This window comes from Fusarium poae, chromosome 3, assembly GCF_019609905.1.
Source record: "Fusarium poae strain DAOMC 252244 chromosome 3, whole genome shotgun sequence".
Classification (NCBI taxonomy): Eukaryota; Fungi; Ascomycota; class Sordariomycetes; order Hypocreales; family Nectriaceae; genus Fusarium; species Fusarium poae.
Window position 1 is genome coordinate 2,198,281 of NC_058401.1, and position 25,397 is coordinate 2,223,677.

A 25,397-nucleotide genomic window follows, 5' to 3' on the forward strand; every position below is an offset into this window, starting at 1 on the left:
TGTAGCCTTGATAGGAAAGCTAGTTGTCTTGATGTAGCATACTCGAAAGCGTTGTCTCGCCTGGAGTTGCAACATGTGAGGGGATGGACTTTGAACTGCATTCATTCAACACAGCGAAGAGGGGTGTATACTGCATACGTTTCAACTGTGTGTACCCACGCAAAGATATTAAACAGTGAATGGACTGATTGATCTGTCTATAGGTTGAATAGGCGATAAATAGACACATCACTCATGTTGACCTGCAATATACGAGTCGCTACTCGTTGTACGGGAGATGCTAAAGTTCGCTAGTAGCGGCTTACGCGTTGCGCGTGTCCCCTCGAACAATTAATGCGCTGTCGATGGGGTTTCAGAGAAAAGTATCCATTGGGGCGAACGATGGGCAGTCTCCACACGTTAGACATGTGTGATATTTGGACCTCGAAGCAACACGAGAGGCGAGTTAATAATTGGGCCTCCATGTTATAAAAAGTGCCAAGTTGACGCGTGTTAACGCTCTTAGCTACAAGACACAAGCCACTCACTGACACAGATCGGATTGGCTCAACGTTACAGGCAGGAGTGTGAATAGCATCTGTGTGGAGTTAGGGTAGCGAGCGTCAAGGTGGTAGTATTATTAAGTGTGTTCGTATAGATATTGATAAGTGATTGTACAAGAATATATGCATGTGTAAATACATGGCCCGAGAGAGATGGTGTACTGCTGCTGTATGCGGGTCGTTTGAGGCCAGAAGGAGTGTCGCACATATAAGTGAGACTCGATATCAGCGGTGTCTGGACGTTTGTCCAAGATTTTTCTCACTTCTTGGCCTCAGAACGACATCCATGGCTCCTTGCATCGACAAGGCGAGTCAACGCATGTGTGTCGTCCAACTCGGCAACCTACCGCGACAGAACAATTGATTAGTCCGGATAACACGGATTCTCTCGGGACGCCGGCATGTTCGATACAAAAGCGACTGTGAGACCAACCACTCCCATTTGAACTCCGTTACCATCCGATCTAAATCGTCCCCTTCCGTACTCTCAAAAGGGAGAGGTGCAAGCAATTATACGCCTCGGTTTTCATGGCCCCCTTTCGCTGTGGTCATAAATATTATGCTGATCCATTAATTCGTCTCAACCTCATCTTTGCTTTCCGATCCCTTTTCCGACAATGAAGAATGCTGAGATTCTCTCTTCCAGCTTTCTGCCTCCAGCCGTCGCTGATGCCGTTTTGAGATGCAAAGTCGTCTAGTTTTTCATGTCTGTCGAGGCCTTGCCGTTGACATGACCATTGACATGGCCATTTGTGCCGCCGTTGACCTTGGAAGGGCCGGCGACCTCGTCTTCTTCAATCTCGCCATCATCCTCATCCTCAGATCTATCATCTTGAAGATCGTTCTGGCTGACAAATCGCCAGGCAATTCGGGCAATACAGAAGAGCCAGAAGAGGTTCAGAGCCTGGAGGGAGCACAAAAGAGAGGCGGTAATGACCTGGGCGATACGGCACTTGTACTGCTGGGTTTCCCAGTTCAGCTCGAAAGGTCCGACCGTCTCAAATTCAGTGAAGAGTGACCAGATGATCTTGAGGTTGAGATAGTGGCGCAGGTAGATCCAAGCCATCATGAAAACTCCAAAGTAAGGGCCTACAAGGGGAGAGTCGATGTAGTTGAGTGTCTTGGATGTAGCCAAGAAGAAGTCACTGATATCATGGGTGGTGTAGACGGCCAGGCCGATGTAAGTGAAGTGGAAGCGATAGCTAAGGGCAATGAGTCCAAGAGTAACGATGTGATGACCAACGAGTTCCTTGAAGTCCTTGCGAGGCTTCTCCATTCCCAGAAGAAGAACAATAGCTTGCTGAGACCAGTAGGCGGCTTGGAAAAGGTAGTAGAACTTGACAGGTGCCAGGTTAGTCAGGTGAGGGAAGCCCTCGTACATGCCGTAGGTGTTAAAGTACCACACGGGAGTGTGGCTCATAACCCAGAGACCAACGGGTCCAAGAACGCCGAAGTAAATAGCAGTGTAGACCTGTTCCATGAAACGAGCCTTCTTGCCACGGGTCAGACCATAGTAACGGGCCAATGGTGCAAGGAGCTCCTGCATGATGAACTCGCGAGTGAAGGACAAAACAATTGTGTAGAAAGTAACAAAGGCGAGATCCCAGCGACCCTTTCCGTACTGGGCTGGCGCAGTCAAGTCATCTTGTGGCAGCTTGTAGGACAGGAAGATGAAGTGGTGAATTGGGTTGGATTCGGTAGGGTTGACGGCATATCCGATGAGGCAAATGGAAAGGAGGACGGCAGGTAGGACCCAAGTATGCTTGATCATGGTTTGTTTGGCTCGGGCGATCAGGCCGCGAGCACGGCGCCTTTTCGAAAGGCGTTTTCGACCATCTGACTGTATCAGACATGTGTTAGCTAAAGAAAAGCGAGTGGTGGATATTGGACAGAGCCAAGACATACAGCAGCATCGAGACTGGCACGACTGGAAGCCAATGCTGGAGCACCTGTGTCGCCTCGAATCTCGCCGCCCAAAGCGCTGCTCTTACGTCGCTTCCGGGCGTTGTTGATGGCGTCCTGGGTGGCCGTGGTGTTGCTGACCGACGTCGACGAAGTTGCTTGGTGACGCTGATGCAGCTGATCGTTTGCTGTGTTCAACAGCGGGAAAGGTTCTGAGCCCGACATTCTCGTCTTTCGTACGGCACGTTTCGAGGTGTAAAGATCACAAATGTGTTTGACTTGTGGTGGTAGTTAGATGCTTGCACCCCTATTTTCGAAACGAATAGCGCAAAGGAGGAAGGATAGCTTCAGTCGCAGAGAGAATTAATATATGAAGAAAAGGAACGTGACTTTTGCGTGACTCGTGTGTCTCTTCTCCCCTGTCTTGCTTTTGTAATGAAGAAGGAGAGGCAGCCAGTTGACTGGGGAAAAAAAGAAGAGATGAGAAGAGAAGAGCGATGAAGAGACGGAGAGTCAAGTTGCCCGCGGATTGTGCGGGATCGTCGCCTGCAGACAAGTTGTATTAGAGGGAGATGTTAGTGGAGGGGAGATTTTTAGGTGGGTAAGCCGAGGCGGGAAAGGATTTGATGATTGGCTTGGCTGGGTTGCATCCATGGTGCCTTCCTTCCATCTGGGTTCCATTGTCATGATGGCTTGAGCACTGTAAGTCGGTCAGAGAAACTCTTCAGTTTCTTATAAAGAAACAATTGACATTGATACTTGGTGGCTCTTTATATATAGATGCTTCGTATAAAAATTTTAAGTTTATCTTTTAGACTTTACAGTTTCTGTTCCTCTAAACGTCTTCCGATTCAATCCATCGTGTTGAATGCTTCTACAGACCCTCTAGAAAACAAGAAAACAAGGGGATCTCCACAATATGGAACACTAAAGGCGTCCGCGGGCTTCAAGATTAAGATTATCCAAGGGTTTTTAGGCCTATCAACCTTGACTTCAGGGGTAGGTATTTGTCTACACTATTTCAACATTCTTAATTATTCATTCAAGGTAGCTGCTGCTTGCAAAGGGTCATGTGTAAGAATAAACTTGGCTATCTTTTTCATAATATGCATCCTCCTCGCTCGAATTCATGCGCGCCTTTATCTTTCATCATCCGAGCGTACCGAGAATTATTGTTTTTCGTTCTGGCACATGCTCATTATCATTGCACCTGACATGCGCCAATACGTCATGCCGAAATCTACTTTCGACCATCAACGTAACCCTTGTGCAGTCCGCATTGTATATTACCAGCTCTCACTTCAGAAAAGAATCTGCTATACATGCACGTTGAACTGAAACAATCAAACGGTCTGTCTTGTTTCGGTGTTGCTGTTTCTGATTGCCATAATATCATTGAATCTTTCATAAGCCGCTACCAAATAATTTTGAGTACAAGACGCAAAAACATTCCAGATGAAGCTTGCCCACTCATCCAGTCCAATCCATATAACGCCATAATTCTTGCTTGACGCCTTAACCCATGCAATATATACATGGTTCTAAATACGGCCGTCATATTTGTAATTCCTTCCCATATAGATAGATATACATGTGAGGAATGATGCATTCATCCCAGGGGTATCATTCATACAAACCATCCCAATGCCCGTTCAAACACCGGTTTCTTTTAAATCAACAGAAAACAACGCCTTGCTTGATGCACAATTACCAGCGCACAAAAGTTCAGGCCGCTCGGCGAGGTCCCGGCGAACCCAAGTCTTGTCTCGGGTGATCCACCGAGGACCTATCCGATATCGAGTCATCGTCAGAATCATCGTATAAATCCTCTTCGTTGGTCGGTCTGGCACGGACACCCCGCCATAGTGGTGGATTGTTAGGCGGGATAGGCCCATCCGCTGGACTGCCCGACGATGTGCTTCGGCTCCTGTCCAGACGTGACACTTCCCCTGACGCATCCCTCGACGCGCTGCTCTGACTGGTCGTGCTATTGTTGTGGTTCGCAAAAGGACGCCTACTTGGCGACTGTGGTGATTGTCGTTCTGTAGTGTTGAGCTCCTCCTCCTCCAAAACCTGCTGCAGCGCGGCTCCTCTTCGGGGAGGAGCAGGTATGACCGTTACGGGGAGACTCTCAGTATTGGGTGTTGTTCGCATACGATCTCGTAGTTTCTCGGCTTGATTTGCCGCGAAGTCCTCCAAACGACCCTTGAGATCCCACCGGCTGGAACTGTTTGACCGTCCTTCACGCGCGACCGCTGAATTGCCGTCTGAGTGTTGGGCCACATCCGTCGACGTATTCTCAGTTGGACGATTAAATGTCGAGTTGGCAAAAGTGAGATTTCGCCAGCCACCTTGACCTGGTGAATTTGGTGAGTTGGCTTCCAAATCCACGGGTTGTTGTGATGTCGGTGGCATAACAATGCTGTTTTGTAGAGAGGCTGGAGCCTGATTGGAAGAGCTAGACTCGTCATTTAATTGTTGGCTTGGAGGCGTGCTGCTTTGCTGACTTAAGTCAACCACACTCGGCTGTGGCAGAGGGTCGGGGGTTCGTGAAGTTGTCTCTGAGGGTGCCTGGTATCTGACAGCATAAACTGTACTCGCAGCACTAGCCGTATCTGCACGACTGATAGGCGTAGCAGCAGGCGCCGGTCGAGCCGGCCATATCGCAGGTCGCAGGCCTCTCGCTGTTCCTCTTTGTGAGGCTTGGTCAAATGTCTCGGTAAATGCCCCATTGTTCTGGCCGCGATATCTGTTAGCAATAGCAGAGACGGTCGGCCAGCCGTTGGCAGAAGTCGCAGACATCTGCGGTCGATCTCCATCACTACCACCACCTGAACTGCCGCCTTTTTTGCTTTTGCGATTGCGAAGCCACGGGAATTCAGATGCATTGATTTCGAGAGTATCGTCTCCGTCGAAAACCTCTCGACCGAGAATGCCGTCCTTCTTCTCCTCGCGTTCCAAAGCCTCAATCCTTTCCACCCATTCCCATACGACAACACTGGCAGCTGCAGCGCCGACCCATCGTACGTAATCTCCCCATCCAGTGAAGTCAGGCTGAGAGATATCGAGAATGAAGAAGACAACGGGGATAAGAATCGAAATAAGAGAAATGAAGGCGACGAAGCTGATATTTTTCATGAAAGGGTGATAGAAAGAGTAGCGTTTCTTCATGAGCGCAAAGTAGACAACCCATGCAGCGTACAACAAACCCAGAGAAAGCTGGAAGAGATAACTTAGAGCAGGGACGGGATGAACAAAGTTCTTGGGTCGCGCGGTTGTGTTGATACCGTTGTCTGAGTATTTAAAGCTGGTAACGGCGCTAAAGACAACGTCAAGAGTGATGAGCGCGAACGCAACCCACTTGATAATGATCTTTTCTCGGTGTCGGGGGAAGAGTCGGATAAGAGTCTGGGCTTGGGCCAGCCATAAAAACGTATCGGAGACGAGCCGGATGGCCTTGAGTTCCACGCTGTTCATCACTTCGTCCTGTAGCTGATTTGCATTTTGGATCCCCAACGTGTACTGGCTTTTGGCTACTCTGAATGTGTCGGCCGACGCGATGGTAAGTGAGATAGCGACGGTTAAAGCGGCGACTTTCTGTAACCATGGCCGACCACCGATGGTAACGCTGTTGTTGGAGCTGTGAGTGAAAGCGGATTTTCGGCCCAGGTAAACAATTCCTCCGTCGAGAAAAGATCTGGGAGTAACAAACAGCATGATGACGAGCATGTACGCAGTAACGGTGGTCGCGGCGAGGGCGTAACAGATCGGAAAGGTAGAGGCGTAAAAGGGATCGCGGAAGTCTGAGAATTTCACGCTGCTGTCTGATGCGTCATGCTGAGTGAGACTACTTTCATCGCCTGAAGCAGCATATGTCACATGGATTTCTCGAGGGAAAATATCGTGAGTCGGACAGGGTATTTGGTATATCGCGGGTTCGGTCAATATCGAAGGGACACCATCGAGTCCCAATGTCATAACTCCACTGTCGGGTAGAAGCGTTGTTGTGCAAAGGGGAGGAGGCGCCGTTATGGTCGCGCTGATCGAACCGGCGGCGGTCATGATTGCGGCTGGCCTGTTGTTCAGTTAGGCAATGTAATTGAACGGCCAGCCGCGAGTTGAGTTGACGGGCTTCGCGAGTAGGGATCGGATTCAAGTTCGAGGTCGCTCAAATTGTCGCCATGAGAGGCACTTTCCGGGAAGTAAGCGGCACGGTGATATTGGTAGGAGAATCCTTCGCAGTCGAATCGGAATCAAATGCGGCTGAATATGACAATTATTGTCGGTCGTCGATTAAAGAAAACGAGTGTGTTCAGGCGCGGTTCGGAGGTGATCGTGGGGGGAAACTGGAACGGGAGGATTCTAACGCGGGCTGGACTGGTTTGATCTAGTTTCCAATCTAATAAAAGATATGTGCAGTAATCGTACAGTATGGACAGTACGGTACAGTAAAAAGTAGGGGGTACGTGACTGCTTATGGCGGGCCCTTGCCTATTAGCGGAAGGAGGCGGAGTCGAGTTGAGTCGCGGTTTGTTTCTCTTGGAGGGGATAGAAGAGGAATTGATTGACAGAGAGATAGGCTTTGTGTGGTATGGGATGAGATGAAGCGAGATATAATAGTAGAGCGATTAATTGTGCTATGAATAACAAAACAAAGGCAGATCGATCTAGACTCAGTAGTGACGATGAGAGTCAACAAAGTCTTGGCCTCGTCGCCAACTGTCGATATCCGAGTGGGAGGCGTGCAGTAGGAGCTTTCTTGGAGATCGGGAAATATGTAGTGGCGATCTGGAAGAGTCGAAGAAGTCTTTTAGATGCCAATGCACACTAAGCTTTAAGCTCTCTTTTCTCAGGTCAAAGAGGCGGAAGCGTGATAATGGAAAAAGAAAGAGAAAGGGTAAATCAAGGCTGGTTCCGATGCTTGGACCAAAGACAGAAGAAAGAAATTTGGTAGGAGAATTAAGCTCTTGGTCCGTTCGTTCTTGTTCCCGTGGGTAGAGAGATTACAGTTGATTTACTGTGGAACAATCAGGCAGAGAGACGGAGCAAAATTCTGGGGATCTCCTTGTTATGGATGACTGGGTAAGGATTCTCCCTCTCCCTCTCTCTAGGACGCACTGTATGATCACGGTATTTTGTAGTGTCAGATGTTTGAGCGGTATTTATCACTCCATAGCACAGTACAGTACAACTAACAGAAAACTAGGAAACAATAGGTATATCGTTGCGTATTGCGCTGGCTGTCGTGACGATTCAGTTGTGTTGTTGACAATCTACAAAACCGTTCTCGGGTCATCGGTTTTGGCTGCGCGCCCACGATGCATCTGGAGCTTGTAAAGTTTTGGACGATTCAACGGCAATACCGAACCTATGGACGGGTGTGATTCTGTAGGTACTGAACTGAACACAGTGGCAGCCCGACAGGGTTGACAAGCGACAGGGCTGGAATGGGAACTGAACCTACCTAAAGAGAGACCCCTCTCCAACCCCCAAAAAATCATCGAGGCCCTGATGAGCGCTCAATTTATCCTCTTTCGTCCGAATAGCCCCAATCTCTCAAACAGTAGCGATGATCACTAACATTCTCTCCCCGCTTCTTGTCAGACAGAAATCAGGGTATCGACGATGGCCACGGTTCCATACAAATGAGAGATAGAAGTCAACACCACATCTTCAACAAGATAGGTACCAGACGTGTACATAAAAACGCAATTTCACTTTACTGTGCTTATGCCCCGAGCATCTTTTATCATCCAAGACATCGGATATTACTGTTTTTAGTGTCTATGTTCAGGACAAGACAGACCACCAAACATCCTGGATAGCTCCACATCTCAGCCGCAAACCAAAAGATACACTGTGCAATCCTGGGGTTGGCATCCATCCATAAAACTGTATCTTGCACAAAATTAACCTACCTACCTACATACAGGTAGCATTACATGACAGTCCATACAGAGAACAGTCGCGAATATTACCAATCGGTTGATAAAGCCTTGTGGATATGGCCGTACCATTCGACTTAACCTTAATGTCCAACTCTATACTGACAACAACAAACTGCTCTCTAATGACGGCCAAGTAGTTAGCGAATAATGAAACAGACTATGGATTGTAGACTCTCAATAAACAACTCTCGATTCATCTATAAACAATCAACCAAGCTACCACAAAAATAAAATCGTACGTTACTCGCAGAGCGAACCAGATGCGGAACTCCCAGTTAAATTCGAGTCCCAGTAAACCTGCTTGTCAGCCACTACAGCCAATTTCTCACGTCATATAGCAGCATTGGCACAAATCGAATCAAGCTTTATAAAGTGCCAAGCCTGCACATGCAGACGAAAATCACAAACGGCTTGGCAAAGCTTAACGTTTCCCGGAACCTGGCCTCTGCACAAACTTCTCCAGACTTGGCGAACTTGGCTCTTTTTTTTTGTTTTTTGTTTTACTTTTGATTAACTATATCTTTTATGTATAATCTATCATCTGCCAATAATCTATCCTTTTCGAAAAATAAATAAATTCGAAATACGCATTTCGACCAAACTCCTGGGTATTCAGTGTCGAGTGACCTCAATGCAACTATAATATATGCACCTTTCCTTTCGCGCCAGAATAACTAGTCCCGCCCAACGCCTTTTGTTTTCGAGAAAACCCATCAGACCATTTTCCCTCACTTTGTGACAAATCAATCCTCCAACTTTTTGTTTCTGCTGCTTTTGCACCTAGTGCTACTCTTCGTCGTCGCTTTCATCATGCTGGCCATCTGAATACTTCATCTCGAGTACCCACTTCTCATCAAAGTCGATACCTCGTCGAATCTTGGTTCCGGCTTTCCTCCACACAGCACTACCTAAGCCGATATCCGCAATAAAGAGACGCCAATCATCGTCGTGCGCAGTGTTGTTCATGTTCTGTGGGTCGTCCTCATCTGGGGGCGTCACAGCCTCGAGCAGACCTCGCTTAGGCGCTCCCATGGCAACAACATATCGTGGCTTGACAAACAGTTGACTGCCATCAATCACTGCTACTTTTCCAGAAGTCGGGTCGATACCCGTCGGGACATCAACTGAAAGAACAAAGGCTTCGTTACGGTTCGCCCATTCCATCAACTCGTATACAGCAGCCTGGTCACCAGTCCGCAGTTCCTCAAATGAAATGGTTAAGCCCAGAAGAGCATCAATAATAAGGGCCACCGATATGGGCGATCCTGATGATGACGACTTGCGTAGATGCTCGAAAAGGTCGACCTTGCTAAGAATCTTGCCGCCAAAAGCTCGATATAGTTGAATCTGTTGTCGTAGGTCCTCGAGCAGGTCTTTTTCTCGTTCAATACCGACCAGACACACAAGCATGTTCACATTCTTGTTTCGAAGGTGACGCGCGGCAGCAATTGCTCGCATGCCTGATTTGTTGTTACCAGCTAGGATAACCACTGCTGGACTGCTTAATGTAGCGCTTGAGGATGGATTAGCACCAGCAAGTCCGAACCGCACCTTGATAGCAGGATCTGTCAAGGCCCTAAATGTCACCTCGGCGATGCCTCGTCCTCCATTCTCGGCCATGAGCTGCTCCGTCAGTCCAACTTCGTTTGCAGCAATGTTTTCGAGGTTCAGCATCTGCAAGGCAGAGACGGTTTCAAGACGCTTGTGCGAAGGGACTAGGTATAGGCCAGGCGGGTGACCTTGCTGCCTGCTGTTAGTACTGCGGGACTCTGGTCGAGAAATAGACAAGCGAGACAAATGGCTTGCACGTACGCCAGAGTTGACGCGGGTCAGCGGCAGACCGCCAGATGTCGCAACGGCACTTGCTTTGCGTGACTGTGATCTCCGTGAAGGGCCCGACTTGCTGTCAGCTCTCCGGTTACTTTGGCTGCTTCGGACTTCCCGTCCCGAGAGCCTCTCTGCCCCATTTAGCCCATCATCCGCCTCGCTGTTCCACGAATATGCGTCCTTCTTGGTGATCGGGGGCAGATCCAGCACATTTTCTGTGTAATGCAAGTTCTTACCGCCAGCCGTACCAGGCTTTGGCTTGCGGTTGTGGGCTACTAAGCGGCTCGCATCATCGACCTGATCCTCCCTTCTCATTTGGTCGAAAATGGTGGCTTTGTCAAATTTCGCCAGATTGTTTTCAAAATCGAAATCACCCATCTCCTCCGTGACGTCCTCGGATGCCCAACCGTTGTCAAGTGTACCCTTACGCCCCTTGGCACTCTTTTTTAAGAATTGAAATGGCTGAAAGGAAGACGTGCTCTGCAATATGGGTGTTTGCCTCCACCCTTTGCCTCGCCCACTAGCAGGCGAGCCTTCCGCAGCCAGACCGTCCTCTTCCACACGCTGACTCTTCCCTTGTTTGGTTTGGCGTGAGCGACGATTGGTATTCTTTTTCTTAGCAGATCGGGTGGCATGGCCCTCAGGTAAATCACCATTACCCGTTTCCACCAATGTTTCGCCAATGGACAAGTTCTTAATAGAGCCTGACAAATCGTGGTCCGGAGTAGGTCGTCCAGGCGTAGAAACTGCAGCATTCACGGGAATGCCCGGCAATTCTGTTCTTTCGCTCTCCTGTGCCAAAGCCCTTGTATCGGGTCCCGAAGACGCCGCTGGTGCAGGCGGTCGTCCCAAGCTGAGAATGGCCGGGTCAACAAAGGCAGGCTGCGCAGGCGGTCGTGTCAAAGTAGGCGCAGTGACGATAGGTTCGACAGGGGCGGGCGCATACGTTGTTGATGGTTTGTCCTTGATCTCGGATAGATCAGCAATGTTAGCTGCGGGGATTTGTATAGTTGGGAACCATTGCTTGGTGTTTGCCATGAATACTATAACTCGAAATATTAGTGGTGTTTCTCTGCGGTGTAGTTCCAACGTACCGTTAGTCAAAGTCAAGCCGCTGCCTGCCTGCACGTCCACGACGGTTCCTGTGAACACATTCCCCGGAGGATCTCTCATCACCACTTGCATATGCAAGCCTATAAATTGATTTGCCATGTTGAGGGTTTGTCTGTAGAACTTGAATGGCTGTTTGGAAGCCTTAATCGTCGGCGCGAAAGTTTGTATGGAGAAGATCGTCACTCCCTCAATATCATGAAAGTCTGGATTGGGCTCGAAAAAGGGCCTCGACTGCACAGCGTCGCGTCTGCGAATATGTAGTGCTTCTACGGCGGATTTGAAAATATGTCTCGTGCGTCGCAGTCAGATATGGCGAACGGGCGGTTGAGGTTATCGGCTTGACAACTGATGACGGATGGAGTTTCGAAGCGGCGGGATGGGGCAAAACGAGGGGAGGTCGACACTAAAGCTTCTTCACAACGGAGTCGTGCAATACTCTAATAATGCAGCCGTGAAGCTCAGACTCTGTAATGTCTGAGCCGTATGCGAGGGGGGTTGCCGCGAGGTTTTCGGTCTGATTTCGGGATTGCGATCTTGTGTGATGGGGTGTTTTGTCTTGGTGGGAGAACTTCCATCTGTACATGGGGCAGGTTGGGAAGTTCGCGTGGGAACGAAGTTGCCAACTTTCTTATCGATAAGAAGACGATGGTCTGTTCGCTCGGTCTGCGTCACTTTCTAACCACCCTTGAGCTAAAAGCGTAAAGTGCGATGGCTGAATTTGACATTTAAGGTCGATGTCTTGGATTGGCTAATGCGATCGCTTGCAGATCGCAGTAGTAATTAAACATGCATGTGCCGAAGAAGTAGTTCTGTCATGATGCCCGAAAAAGAGCTGTGGTTGAAGCCCGACAATAACATAGTAAGGAAAAGTCAAGAGGTTGGCCGGTAAGTTTTAGAGTTAAGTAGTTGTTCGTCATTTGGTATTGTCATAAATAAGTCCCAGTGTCTAAATATAAATAGGGAGCAACCCCATATCTACTGATTTGCCTGGTTCATCCCAACCAAATCGACCCTCATGCGCTCCCGGCCTCTATCTCTATCATAAGCTGCGCTCTGACTACCACCCTTGTATCATACAGCTGTATACATATGCAGTAAACGATCAACATGTGAAGAAAACTCAGTGACGAACAGTTCAGTTGCCATATGCAGCCATCGCCTCCTCTTCATCGTCTAGATCCACCACCTGTGGCGCTGGTTTCTTGGGCGCCGGAGCCCTTGAAGGCGCAGACCCAATGCGATTGGAAACAAATTCGGTGATAGATTGGGCTTTCGGCTTTCCAAGCGCTTCCTCTGCACTGTAGAGTTTGTTGTAAAAGTCAATGACCCGAGGGTGGGCCATGACCTTGGACTTTTGGAAGCCCAAAACCTGCAGACCATCCTGAGTAGTAGCTCGACTAAGAGCAACGTAGGCCTGGCCTTTCTCGAATACGCGTCCCAAATTAACTTTAACTCGCTCCAGGGTTTGACCTTGGGCTTTGTGGATGGATAGTGCCCAGGCCAGGATCAGAGGGAGTTGGGTACGTTTGGCTTGAATCTCGCCATTGGGCAATTCGACTTTCCATTCTTCAGGTTGGCAGAGGATTACACGCGATGTGCCGTCTCCTGCCATGAACTGAACCACGGGAAATTTGAGACCGCCCGCACTTGGCTCTGATTCATGTTTGAACGACTTGAGTAACTTCTTTCGGGCTTTAGCTTGTTGGTCATCCTCGTCATACTCATCATCGGGTGGGGACATGTCAAATGTCTTCTCGTCCGAAAAGCCAATGACTTTACCCAGGGATCCGTTGACCAGTGATTCATCAAGATTCTTGATTAACATGACTTGGGCGTTTACCTTCAAGTCAATACTCTTGGGTGCCATCATATTTGCCAGCAGTTTATCTCGAACATCTTCCTTGCCAGTGTCTTGAGCCTCATACCGTCGAATCGTGCCAGGAAGTTCTCGTAGGCGTTTTTCATTTGAACCTTCAACCTCGTTTCGAGTCGAGAACAACTCGGCCGTCCCCAGGCCGTCGTTGAATTGGAGTGGTCGTTCAAGGCGTTTGAAGGCCCGAACAGTGTCCTCAGTGATACGGCCGAGACGCATCTCATTGAGCATGTTGGCAAATACGGGATCTCTTTGACGGAAAACCTGGGTAAGTCCAATAGTGTGGTCTATCGAAGTGGTCCAAGTAGAGGCATCAAAAGCAAACTTGATTTCCCTCTTGGCTCCATGATCCGGTACGGGTGGAAGCTGAAAGAAGTCGCCAGTGATAATGAGCTGGATACCGCCCCACGGCCTTCCGTTATTGCGAATTGTTCTTCCAATTTGTGACAGCTTGTCAAACAGGTCGCCGTCTACCATGGAGATTTCATCAAGGACGAGACATTTGGTTCTCAGCCAACGGTTTTTGGCCTTTGGATTTCGTCGAATCTTCTTGATCAACGTTGGAGCGTCCTCTTTGCCAAGGCCAATACCCGAGAAGCTGTGCAGAGTGATGCCTCCAATATTACATGCGGCTAGTCCAGTGGATGCTGTAACTGCAACACGTTCAGGATCTTTTGCATACTTTTTCTTTAACTCCTTGATGATGGCTCGCATCAAGACAGACTTGCCGGTTCCGGCTGCACCAGTGAAGAAAACACTTTGGTTCTTGTTTACTACCAGATCCAAAACATGTCTTTGCTCTTCACTCAGAGACACAGCAAAGTTAGCTTTGGAATGAGATGTAGTGACTTCTTGAATCTCGCCCATAGACAAGTCTGTGTTGGCTGCGGGCTGCTCTTGTTGGCGCTGATTTCTGAATTGCTTCTTCTGTTCCTTGACGGCGCTGGCAGTGGGATTCAGAAAGTCTTTCCGCTTGTTGTTTGGTGTCTGAGTAACAGAAGCAGGGTTGTCATCGTCTTCAGGCTCTTCCTGTTTAAAGCTTTGAGGCAGTACACGCTTTTTGGCCTTCTTGTGTGCTGGGACATCAATGTCGTTTTGGTCGCCTGATGAATCACGTTTCATTGATATATTGGCCATTGTTGGAGCCGCAGATGTGTTTCGTGTAGGTGGCAGGAAGTGTGAAGGGGGTGACGAGGACCAAGGAATGGTCCTGTCCGTCTGCGTTGATGTCGGCGGTGGCATTCTTTCGTTGGTAATGCTTTTGGTGGGAGTGCTAACAGCTGGGGGAAGAGGTGGTAGGGCCGACGGAGCTTTGAAATCAAGATCCAAAAGGTCGTCGTCACTGAAATCACTTTCATTAAAGAAGACACCAGCTTGTGCTTTGGATTGAGATTCGGGGCCGGTAAGGTCGACAACATCCGTTTGTTCACTGAATGAATTTGATCCTCCACAGAGTGTAGCCAGCGATCCCCTACCAAAACCAGCAGGGGGTTTGTTGTTACTCGGGGCTTGGTTCATGTTGGATGATCGATTCTCGAGGGGTTTGGAGAAGGGCGGCATCGTCCTCGCCGACACAGCAGGGGCGTTTGGCTTCTTTAATTGTTGTCTAATATCGACATTGGGTGTTGGGCTACTGGAAGGAACGACAGGCCCGCCTTTCGCCTGGCTCTTTTGGGGAGGAGGAGCGTTGGCCTCGTACTTGCTGCTTGCCCGCTGCAACATTGTCTCGAAATTTGGTGAATAAATCGGACCGCCTGAATGCACCTGAACCCGCTGCTGCAACTGAAGTTTCAGTGGCAGTTGTTGTTGCAAAGCTCGTCGAAGAAGAATTGCCCGTGTCGGCGAGGAACGAATGGCGAGGCTGTTGATACCAGCCCTCATCAACTGTCGTTGGGTGATGATGATAGGAAAGTTAGAAGGAAGGAATATAAATTTAGGCTCGATAGGTAGGGGAAAGAAGATTTGAGAAATTAGAAAAAAAGGTATGGAAGTTGTGAACAAATTGACTCGAGGCTCAATTTGACGAAGACAAGACCATCAGTGACTACCCCACGACCCTGGCATGTTTAGAGGTAGGTACTGATACCCAGGTAGACTACTGGCTGGCTGGTTGAACGCGTCTATTAAGAGTGAGAACAAGTCCAGTACCAAACATGAAGTTTCACTCAATAGTGCGCCCGCTCTGACGCGCTCAAAGCGCGACCCCTCTCACTAGCGATAACACTTGATCACGTGATCTTAATTACTTTTTGAACGTGATTCCTGTCTACTATCTCAACTAGGTACCTACAGTAGGTACCTTACTAATGGAAGGCAGGCAGTATGTATTAGAAAATCAGCCGCTAGTAGTACAAGAGACGAAATTATTAGGTCAGCTTATATTACTTAGACGATAGTTCTTAGGCTATTTATAATAAGACTTAGGAGGTCAACTTGCCTGCTCCCTACCTACAGTAGGTAATTTCAGGGCAGGTGCAGGTACGTATCCCGCCTTGCTAGGTGTCAGTCGCGCTTTCTAGATACCTACGTTACCTCCTACCCAAAAACCTCTGGATCGGTCACTCAACCAACTTCATATTTTTATAGATACACGACCACGACAGTATCTTCGAGCTCCAATGAAAGGGAAAAGAATAAGAAGTCAAACACTTGTAGTCGTCCGCAATGGCATCTCACAATGTCATGAATCTGGCGCGTTCGTTATACCGACCAAAGCCTCGTTATAAAAACAAACTGACAGAATGCAGGTGATGTAAAGTCTGCCGCAGTCAGAGACCGTGAGAAGGCTGTGGATGGTATGCATGATATTTTTCTTCATCTCTGTTTTCCTTCATCTCTGTTTTCCTTCTCGAATTTTTGTTAGTGTTGAGCTGACAATCATCATAATAGAGTTGTCGCATCTTCTCAACCCACGAAACCGATCTACAAATCTGTAAGCACAGAACTGCCCCTTTCAACACCTCCTAACAGTTCACCAAGTTCCGACCTTGGCGACAAGAGTTACCATGAGATATTTGAAGCAATCTTCAGTTTCGTGCTTCGAGAGAAGCCAGTTCTTTATGACAAGAAAAAGTCCCAATCGTCATTGAATTCAACAACAACTCGTTTATCAAAATGCGCCGAGGCCGTGCGGATGGCTGTAGGACGCGGCAAGTCAACGATCGGACGGAAGACACTGCTGGCGATCGTGGATCACATCACTCAAGTTCTCCCTGGGCCTAGCAGTGATGATTTCGTGCCTCCTTTACTCCAGGACTACATCAAAGCTTTGACCGAGGTGCTTTCAAGGCCTGCACACGTGGAAATATTGGCCAGAAAGGGTGGCCAACATTGGGAAATTTGTGTTGGCTTCTTTCTCGACGTTGCCCAGTATCTTCTTCCTGATGAAGCAGACATATCAACTTTGTCATTGGCTCGAGCATCGCCAGCTCTGGCCCGATCATCACCAGCACCGGGGTCAGGATACAGTCGATCTATTGGGCGATCCACACCTTCGACTCAAAGCCAAAGAAGAGCTGCACCTGGAGAGGGCGGTCTTCTCAAAGATGTCTTGGAAGGACTGCACTATCTCATCATAGGCGGCAACGCGCCCATACTACGGCAATACAAAGATATCACCCCAGTAGTACTCAGGGTCTTAAATCTGAAGCAGCTGAGTCTCGGCTCCCTGCAGACTTTGGCCTTTTCCATTATTAATGCAATCTTCACTGCTACAAACGCTGACGACTTAGCGCATGCCAACTCTGTTGTGCAAAGTATATTGCCGCTCATGAGCTACTGGTGGAGATCTGAGAAGGTCTCTCAAGACGAAGTCATCAGAGCGCTCAGGATTGAGATCTCTAGGAGTATTTTCTTAATGCACCTTCACATTGAAAATTTAGTCGTGAAATCCTTGGACGAAAATATGCGCTTAGACCTCGAGGATTTGGCTGAGAACATCTGGTCTGAGTACTCAAGGCGTGGCGAGGCTGTCCGCTTACAATTGAGCGACATCACTTTTGCCTTATTCTCTTTGCCGACATACGGGCTGCAGCTAGATATGTTCGGCCTCCGCGCTCACAACGTCTATGGAGAAGGCCATTGGGCTATCATTCAAAACCTGGCGTTTCTAGAAGGTATCATGGCGTTGCCTCACTCTAGAACCCCGACAAACGATGCAGAACAAAGTGAGCAACCAAGAAAAAGGCGAAAAATCCAACAACATATGAGTCGCATTCGGCTTAAGCTAAAGGCTGCCGAAGTAGCAGTTCGGGGAACTGCTTTACAAATGATTCCGTTCCTCTTGTTTGACAGGTCATTGGGTCGTGACGAACTGGTTGACTTGCTACCTGAATTGGTATCATTGGCGACTAACAAGAACCCTGTCACGGCTTCTTGGGCTCTCATAGCCTCTGCGAGGTAAGAAGACCATGCCTCAGCAGTCATATCAGTATCCGCCACTAACATTCCTCAGTTGTATAAGCAAATCGAAAGTTTGCCACGATCAAGTAGATGTCTGGCGTCAATTGTGGCATCTTGCTACACGTTCCGTCAGCCTGCCAGGAACAAGTAGAGCGGCCAGCGTGCTCCTGCATGCGATACTTGAGGCCGACGTTTTACCTTATCACACAATCTCCACAGACATCAATAACATCGTCACAACTGCAGATGTCAACGGGCCTAGTGTTCTGTGTGACACTTCTATTAGCTTGATGCTTCACGTCCTTCAATTACGAAACGCCCGAACCCCCAGCGCAAGTCAAAGTACCTGTCACCACATTATCCGATGGGTGTTTCTTCGTTGGAATCCACGTGAGTATGGATTATCTTATCGAGGTTTTCATACTAACAAGTTTACAGACGAATCTACGTTTGCATCCTACCACTCTATGCATGCACAACCGGTTCAATTAGTGAATTTGATTCGAGCCTGTTGTGGGACGACGGCTCTGGAGTTGAACACCCATCAAACGGCTCCCGGGGGTCCATTAACCGAGGCATGGGGCTCATTCAAGCAAACTGAGGCGTTTACACGATACGTTCTCCTTGCAAAAGATGAATCTCATGATGCTGGTCCCATTGGCTGCTGCGACCTTTCAGGACTATCTGATCCCGCTTCGTTGGCCGATGCCAATGCGCGCTATGCTTCTCAGAAGCTGACACTTGAGCTGTTCTACCCCAAGCTGAGTGATCTATCTGAGCTCTGCACATCCTGGACGAAGAAAACGAATGAAGGCGGTACACAAATAACTCTTGATCGCTTTCAAAGTCTTCTTTCAGCCTGCTTGACCGGGACTCTGCTGCTTCCCATACTTAATCACCTAAACTCGACTCAGTCTTCGTCTGTCGAATCCATCCTGAAGGAGATTCTCGACAAAGCGTTAAACTCTGCTTTTGCGTCAATGGAGTCTACAGCCTTTATCGATTCAGTCCTACGAGCCGTTCGAGCTGTGATGCCAGATGTGACAACGTCGAGTTTGAATCGAATGCAGACAAACAACCCAAACTTGTTTCATTTTTTCGGCAGAATATGGAAGTCTATTGGCCAGCAACATGATCAAACAAATCTTGACAGCAACATCGACTTCATGGATATCGATGGGGATTTCGACTCCCAAAGCAGCCGGGCAAGCTCAGTGCATGCGCCAATGGCAGCCCCACGCTTCAATAGTCAGATGATGCTGGACATGCAGGCTTTCTATACTGATGCAAGGGCGCGGCTTCGGTTTCTATCCATATTGGATGATGATATCGGACAGATTGGCCTTGTCCCCAATACATATGTAGAGCATCTCATCAAGATGCCTGTCGAAGACCTCTTGCTGTGCCGAAGTCTCCTGCTTGAATTATTTGGCTCTGATCTTGTCATTACGCCAGATGATGCTTTATCAATTGTTGAAAAGCTGGGAAATTTCGTGTCTAAAACCGAATATCAATGTGCCGAAGTTGCTTTGAGCATCTGTATCGGGGTAATCGATGGACTGCATTCTATCTGGCTAAATGACAAAAATCATCTCTCCGAACGAGTTGGCGACCTTTACTATCACTTCATCAAGGTCTGTTTGACTTCCAACATACTTTCGCCCGGCGCCCAAACGTCAATGGTCCAGCTACTGCTCACTTTATTACGAACCAACACGGACTATGGTAAAGACCAGGGCCTTGATTCGCCACGAACTTGTCTTCTATATATACTGAAGAATGGGCCCATGTCGGTGAAATACGCCATCTCGCAAAAGATTGCCGATATCTTTGACTTGTTTGTCCTCAAGCTTCATGATGAAGTGTTTGTGGATATTCTAGATAGCTTACCTACTGATCCCTTGGACACTACTGGCATTGCATTTCGTTTACTGGTATTGTCGAACCTTGCCTGCAGATGGTCGACTTTGCTTCGGAGGTGTACTTATCATATCTTCGAAACGCCAGGGAAGATTCCGGGGTCAACAGATTATGCGACCCGGTGTTTGGTAAATGTGTCGAGAACGCTGAACCTGCAGTCGCCAAAGGCTCTGTTCCGGCTGTTCTCTCGGCAACTTCTATACACTTGGCTTGAATGTGACCCCATAGAAGACATTCCATTTTCTATATTTGGGTTCAAGACGCTCGGAGACCTTCTCAAGTCTGCCCAGTCCGAAGCCGTCGGGCTGACTGTGATGCGTGGTCAGGATGAGACATTTGCAGAGGTTTGCCGTCTACTGGGCAGTTCTGAGAGCGACCTCGTCCGTGAAAATTTCACTACCGCTGTCGCTTATAGCATGATCTTTGGTGACTCGAATGGAGGTGTCGACAAGGAGCGTGGCGAGGCACATGTCAAAAAGTTGCTTGGACGCACAGCTTATATGGAGTTGATTCACATCAATTTCATCGACATCGCAGCACTGTTCTTCGACCTCATCGATCAAGAAAACTCTTTTGAAAAGGTCTTCACCAGGTTCAAGCTCGACTACGCTGGCCAGATCCTGAGTGCTATGAAGGCCATTTCTCACTCTCCCGCCGAGTTACCAGCTAACCAACAGCCAATGTTCAAAGCCAAGTACTTGATCCACGAACTTCATAGACTCTGTCAAAATACAGAGTTCCAATTCCATGATTTGTGGACGCCTCCTGTGGTTGTTTCAATAGCTCGCAAGCTTCTCAATACTGTTCATCCGGCCTTAGGGCCTCTACATGCCTGTTCTGTTCTTCGAAAAGTACGGGTTCTAGTCTCCCTTGGTGGTTCAGTTGCCTTGGAATCCTACCCCCTGGAAATGCTCCTGAATGCTACCCGCACCTTCATCACCGACTCTGAATGTGCAGACGATGCGCTGGGAATTAGTCAGTATCTTCTGGCTGAAGGGGCCAGGCACCTTAGCAATGTCCCATCATTTCTTGCCGGGTATGCCTTGTCAACTTTGGCATCGCTCCGAGTCTTCTTAGAGTCGAGTCAGTCGAGCACAACTCAGGAAAGCCAGTTCAAGGCGACAATGAGCAAAGCAGAAAAATTCCATGTATGGGTCAGCAAATATCTTGAAGAGTATGAATCGCCCATGTTTAAGAGTCTTGAGCAAAGAAGTGCTTTCAAATCTATCACTCAATCCGCCGCTCGCATTCGATCTTCCGGGAACGCTGAACGAGGCACTGCAGAGAGCAAATTGCTGTTGGATATTCTAGCCGATGAAGGCGCAGACCATCAGCTACTGAACGAGCCTTCCCGACAACTCGCACTCGGCCTTCTTTGCGGCGATTTCAGCATCCCTGAGAAGGTAAAGGATGACATCATCGAGTCTGATGAGGATGCTCTAAAGTACTCGACAGCTGTGTGGAAGAGTTGTGATACCGGAAACCTCAGCGAGGAATATCTCTCATGGGCAGGACGGGTCGTTGGCCGGGCCTTCTCAGCGTCCGGGGAGATCCCGCCTGGTGTGCTACGCGAATCCTATCTTAGCCAATACCAGAAAATGGCACCAGGATCGAATGGCTCAGAGACTGGAATACTTTGCCTTCTGCGGGACCTCACCTCAAATCCTGATTCTATTACTGCAGGTCTGGCTGAAGCTGCCCTGAGATCCATCGTCTCAGATGCCAATAATCTAGATGACGAGCTACTGTCTGTGGCCTGTCAAAAAAGTCTGACGGAGTCTCTTTTGGTCACATCGCAATGGGGCGCACACAGATCGCCCCCATCAGACAAGGGTATTATGACACCCACATCATCCTCGAATCAACCCGATGTCTGGTCTACAGATATCACGTCAAAGGACTGGCTGCTGGACCTGAGTGCGCACCTCGCTCGGTGCGTTCCAGAGTCAATTATTCTCTCAGTTCTTGCTCCTATTCTCGCTAGGGTTGAGCACTTTGCAGAGAGAGCTTTCCCCTTTGTTGTCCATCTCGCACTTTACTTCCCAATGAATCAACAACATTCCCCCAAGCGCCCACTATCTGTGGCAGTCAAAAGCTGGCTCCAATGCATAGATACAACAGCCAAGGAAAACCAGAAGCTGCTGATCAACATGCTATTATATCTTAGGACGCAACAATATCCGAAGGAGTCATCGATAGCTGACAGATCGCATTGGCTAGAAGTTGATTCCGCCTTGGTCGCTGCAGCAGCGTCGCGCTGTGGCATGTACAAGACGTCTCTGCTATTTGTGGAATATGTCCCTCCAGAAACTACACGTTCTTCACGAACTTCTTCTGCAGCAGTAAAGGAGGTGGACATGAGCGAAACTCTTCTTGCAATTTTTGAGAACATTGATGACCCAGATGCATACTATGGACTGCCAGAAGAGCCTAGTCTGTCAAAGATTCTTGCTCGTGTGGAGTACGAGAATGATGGCCCCATGAGTCTTGCATTCCGAGGCGCTGAGTATGACAGTAATGTCCATCTTGGAAACCCCGTGGCTCAGTCAGATGGGCAGGCTTTAGTCAGAGCTTTCAGTACGCTTGGCTTGTCCGGGCCTTCTAACTGGTTCCTCCAAACGCAGAATAACATAGAAACATCCCCAGCCGTCCTTGAAGATACTTTCAACACAGCCAGAAAGCTTGGGGTTTGGAACTTGCCTGCGCCTCCGAGTGACCATCATGCGGTCACAGTGTTTAAGGCGTATCAGAGCATTAGTCAAGCGATAGATATCGCCGATATCAGGGCTGCTGTGCATGATGGTTTTAGCCGCACAATGAGTACCTTGGCAGTCCACAGCCTCAACGCTACGGCCCTGAGGAAACGCTTGGGGGCTCTAGCTTCTTTAACGGAGCTTGACGATGTTCTAGGTGTTTCAGACAGTTCCGAGATGGATCTCCTCATTGAAAAGTTCAAGAATCGAAGTGACTGGATGAGAAGCGGATTGTAAGTGCTGGCGATTTGAGATGCAGCATGTCACTAACTATTTCTAGATACGAAAGTGTTGGTCAGATTTTGTCTTGTCGCAGTACCACAATGAGTATGGTCAGCCAACAAAATAGCTTACGAACAAATATCAAACTTTCCGCAGCTACGGCAAAGCAGATGGAGGTTGAGTCCATGATCACCGCTTCTCAAATATATCGCTATCACCAAGCGACGCAGGAGAGCCTCAAGATCTCCACCATACTCACCAAGCTTATACCATCGTGTTCAGCACTAGACTTACATGTGGATGCAGCTGTCACCGTTGAGGCTGCTAACTCTGCCTGGGATTATGGGCAGATGAGTACATCCATTCGCATGCTGCAGGATATCGACAAAGACTCTGTGCTTGAGAGGCAAACTATCCCAGTCAGTCGATCTGATTTGCTTTCCAAGATTGGTTACCAGGTATCCGTTGCACGCCTCGAAAAACCACATGATATCCAAAAGAACTATCTTGAGCCTGCGTTGAAAGAGCTCAAAGGCAAGGGTCAAGGCCGCCAAGCTGGCTCAGTATTCCATCAGTTTGCCATGTTCTGCGATCAGCAGTTGCAAGATCCCGATGGATTGGAGGACTTGGCAAGGCTCCAGAACCTGAAGAAAGCAAAGAGCGATGAAGTGTCGGAACTGAAGACCCTTATTAATGGCACCAGGGACACTCAACTCAAAACCAAGTACTCACATGTTCTAAACAAAGAGAAGCAATGGCTCAGTCTTGACGAGCAGGAGTTGCGACGAGTTGAACAAACGCGTAGTGAGTTTGTTCGCCTGAGTCTCGAGAACTATCTTTTATCTCTCGTTGCCTCCGATGAACACAATAACGATGCTCTCCGATTCACTGCTCTTTGGCTAGAGCGATCGGAAGAGGAAAGCACAAATCAGGCAGTCATGCGACATCTATCAGAAGTCCCAACCAGAAAATTCGCTGGCCTCACCAACCAACTGACATCACGACTCCAAGACCATAACAATACATTCCAGAAACTGCTGTTGGAGCTAGTCTACAAAATCTGCGTGGACCATCCCTACCATGGCATGTATCAAATATGGTCTGGAACAAAGGCAAAGGCACAACAAAAAGACGACGTCGCTGTCTTACGCGTCAGGGCAACAGAACGCGTTGCCAAACGCTTAGCTGAGACGCAATCTGTGGCCAACATTTGGCTGTCGATCGATAAGACAAGCAAATATTACCATGCTCTCGCCATGGATCGAAATCCAAATAAGTACAAGTCAGGTGCGAAGATCCCGCTCAAAGATTCCACACCCGGCCACAATCTTGTCAATTGTCTAGCCAAATATCGCATCCCCTCTCCAACTGTGCAAATCGAACTCTCGGCAACCAAAGACTACTCCAAGGTGCCCATCATATCCAAGCTGGAACCCACAATGACCATCGCTTCGGGTGTCAGCGCACCTAAAATCATCACAGCTATTGGAAGTGATGGGGTCCGCTACAAGCAACTTGTCAAAGGAGGGCATGACGATTTGCGACAGGACGCCATCATGGAACAAGTCTTTTCGGCCGTGTCATCTCTTCTCAAGCTTCACAGGACAACTCAGCAGCGTAACCTCAGTATCAGAACCTACAAGGTGCTTCCACTCACAGCATCTTCCGGATTGATTGAATTTGTGCCCAACACAATTCCACTTCATGAGTTCTTGATGCCTGCTCATGAAAGATACTATCCAAAAGACCTAAAGGGCTCTCATTGTCGTAAAGAGATATTTGGGGTCCAGGGAAGAGCGGCGGCAACACGGATCAGTACCTACCGCAGAGTCACTGAGAAGTTTCACCCAGTCATGAGATACTTCTTTATGGAGAATTTCATGGACCCGGATGAATGGTTCCTCAAGAGGCTGGCATACACAAGAAGCACCGCAGCTATATCGATGTTGGGACACGTCCTCGGCCTAGGCGATCGACATGGGCACAATATCCTTTTGGACCACAAAACTGGAGAGGTGGTTCACATTGATCTGGGTGTCGCGTTTGAAGCAGGCCGCATTCTACCAGTGCCTGAAATGGTACCGTTCCGGTTGACGAGGGACATTGTGGATGGAATGGGAATTACCAAAACAGAGGGAGTCTTTCGCCGATGTTGCGAGTTCACTTTGGATGCTCTCAGAGAAGAGCAGTATTCCATCATGACAATTTTGGACGTGTTACGTTTCGATCCTTTATACACATGGTCAATCTCGCCACTCAGATTGGCCAAGCTTCAAAAGGCAAGAAACAACGATGACAGTCTCATGGACGACGAGCAAAGTGAAGCCGAGACGAAAAAGGGCAAGAAGGCTATAGGGCATGTCAATGAGCCTTCTGAAGCTGACCGTGCTTTGGAGATTGTGAGGAAGAAGCTGTCCAAGACATTGAGTGTAACTGCAACAGTCAACGATTTGATAAATCAAGCGACTGATGAACGTAATCTAGCAGTTTTATATTCTGGTAAGCCGATATCCCTACGATTTATGTGAATGAGACTAATATGTTGATACAGGCTGGGCAGCGTACGCATGATGGGCTCATTGATGTGGGTGTTCCTCGAAGTCTAATAGATCGAAAAACACAGCCTATCATTGTAAATTAGTCAATGCACTGTAGACTACTTAGAGTTTCATCACAGTATACAGAAGCAGGTTGTTCACCTAAACAGTTATTCACGTGGATATCACGAGTTGCTCCAGGTATTGTTTTTGTTGTCTATAATAAACCGATGACGCCTCTCAGATCGGAGATAGGTTGCACTAAGCTGGTGGATGCCGTGGATACCAGAAAAGTTAGCCCCCTAAGCCTTAGGGTACAAAAATAAGCAGCCTAAGAAGTCTGCTCTAAGTAGCATAAG

At 48.4% G+C, this 25,397-nt stretch overlaps 4 protein-coding genes across 4 annotated transcripts; 1 reads left to right on the forward strand and 3 right to left on the reverse strand.

Moving 5' to 3' along the window:
• Positions 1-1,236: 1,236 nt before the first annotated feature.
• FPOAC1_008138 (uncharacterized protein) lies at positions 1,237-2,669 on the reverse strand (the record flags this gene model as incomplete). Its single annotated transcript, XM_044852583.1, has 2 exons — positions 1,237-2,382; positions 2,448-2,669. The coding sequence occupies 2 exons, from the start codon at positions 2,667-2,669 to the stop codon at positions 1,237-1,239; spliced, it is 1,368 nt and encodes a 455-aa protein (XP_044705253.1).
• Positions 2,670-4,169: 1,500 nt separating this feature from the next.
• On the reverse strand, positions 4,170-6,506 carry FPOAC1_008139 (uncharacterized protein; the record flags this gene model as incomplete). Its single annotated transcript, XM_044852584.1, has 1 exon — positions 4,170-6,506. The coding sequence occupies one exon, from the start codon at positions 6,504-6,506 to the stop codon at positions 4,170-4,172; it is 2,337 nt and encodes a 778-aa protein (XP_044705254.1).
• Positions 6,507-9,178: 2,672 nt separating this feature from the next.
• Positions 9,179-11,431, reverse strand: FPOAC1_008140 (uncharacterized protein; the record flags this gene model as incomplete). Its single annotated transcript, XM_044852585.1, has 3 exons — positions 9,179-10,135; positions 10,205-11,262; positions 11,314-11,431. 3 exons carry the CDS (start codon positions 11,429-11,431, stop codon positions 9,179-9,181), a joined length of 2,133 nt encoding a protein of 710 aa, XP_044705255.1.
• A 4,438-nt stretch (positions 11,432-15,869) lies between these two features.
• TEL1 (Serine/threonine-protein kinase tel1) lies at positions 15,870-25,072 on the forward strand (the record flags this gene model as incomplete). Its single annotated transcript, XM_044852586.1, has 8 exons — positions 15,870-15,900; positions 15,953-16,000; positions 16,095-16,137; positions 16,185-17,603; positions 17,659-17,996; positions 18,045-22,512; positions 22,560-25,000; positions 25,053-25,072. 8 exons carry the CDS (start codon positions 15,870-15,872, stop codon positions 25,070-25,072), a joined length of 8,808 nt encoding a protein of 2,935 aa, XP_044705256.1.
• Between the last annotated feature and the right edge of the window lie 325 nt (positions 25,073-25,397).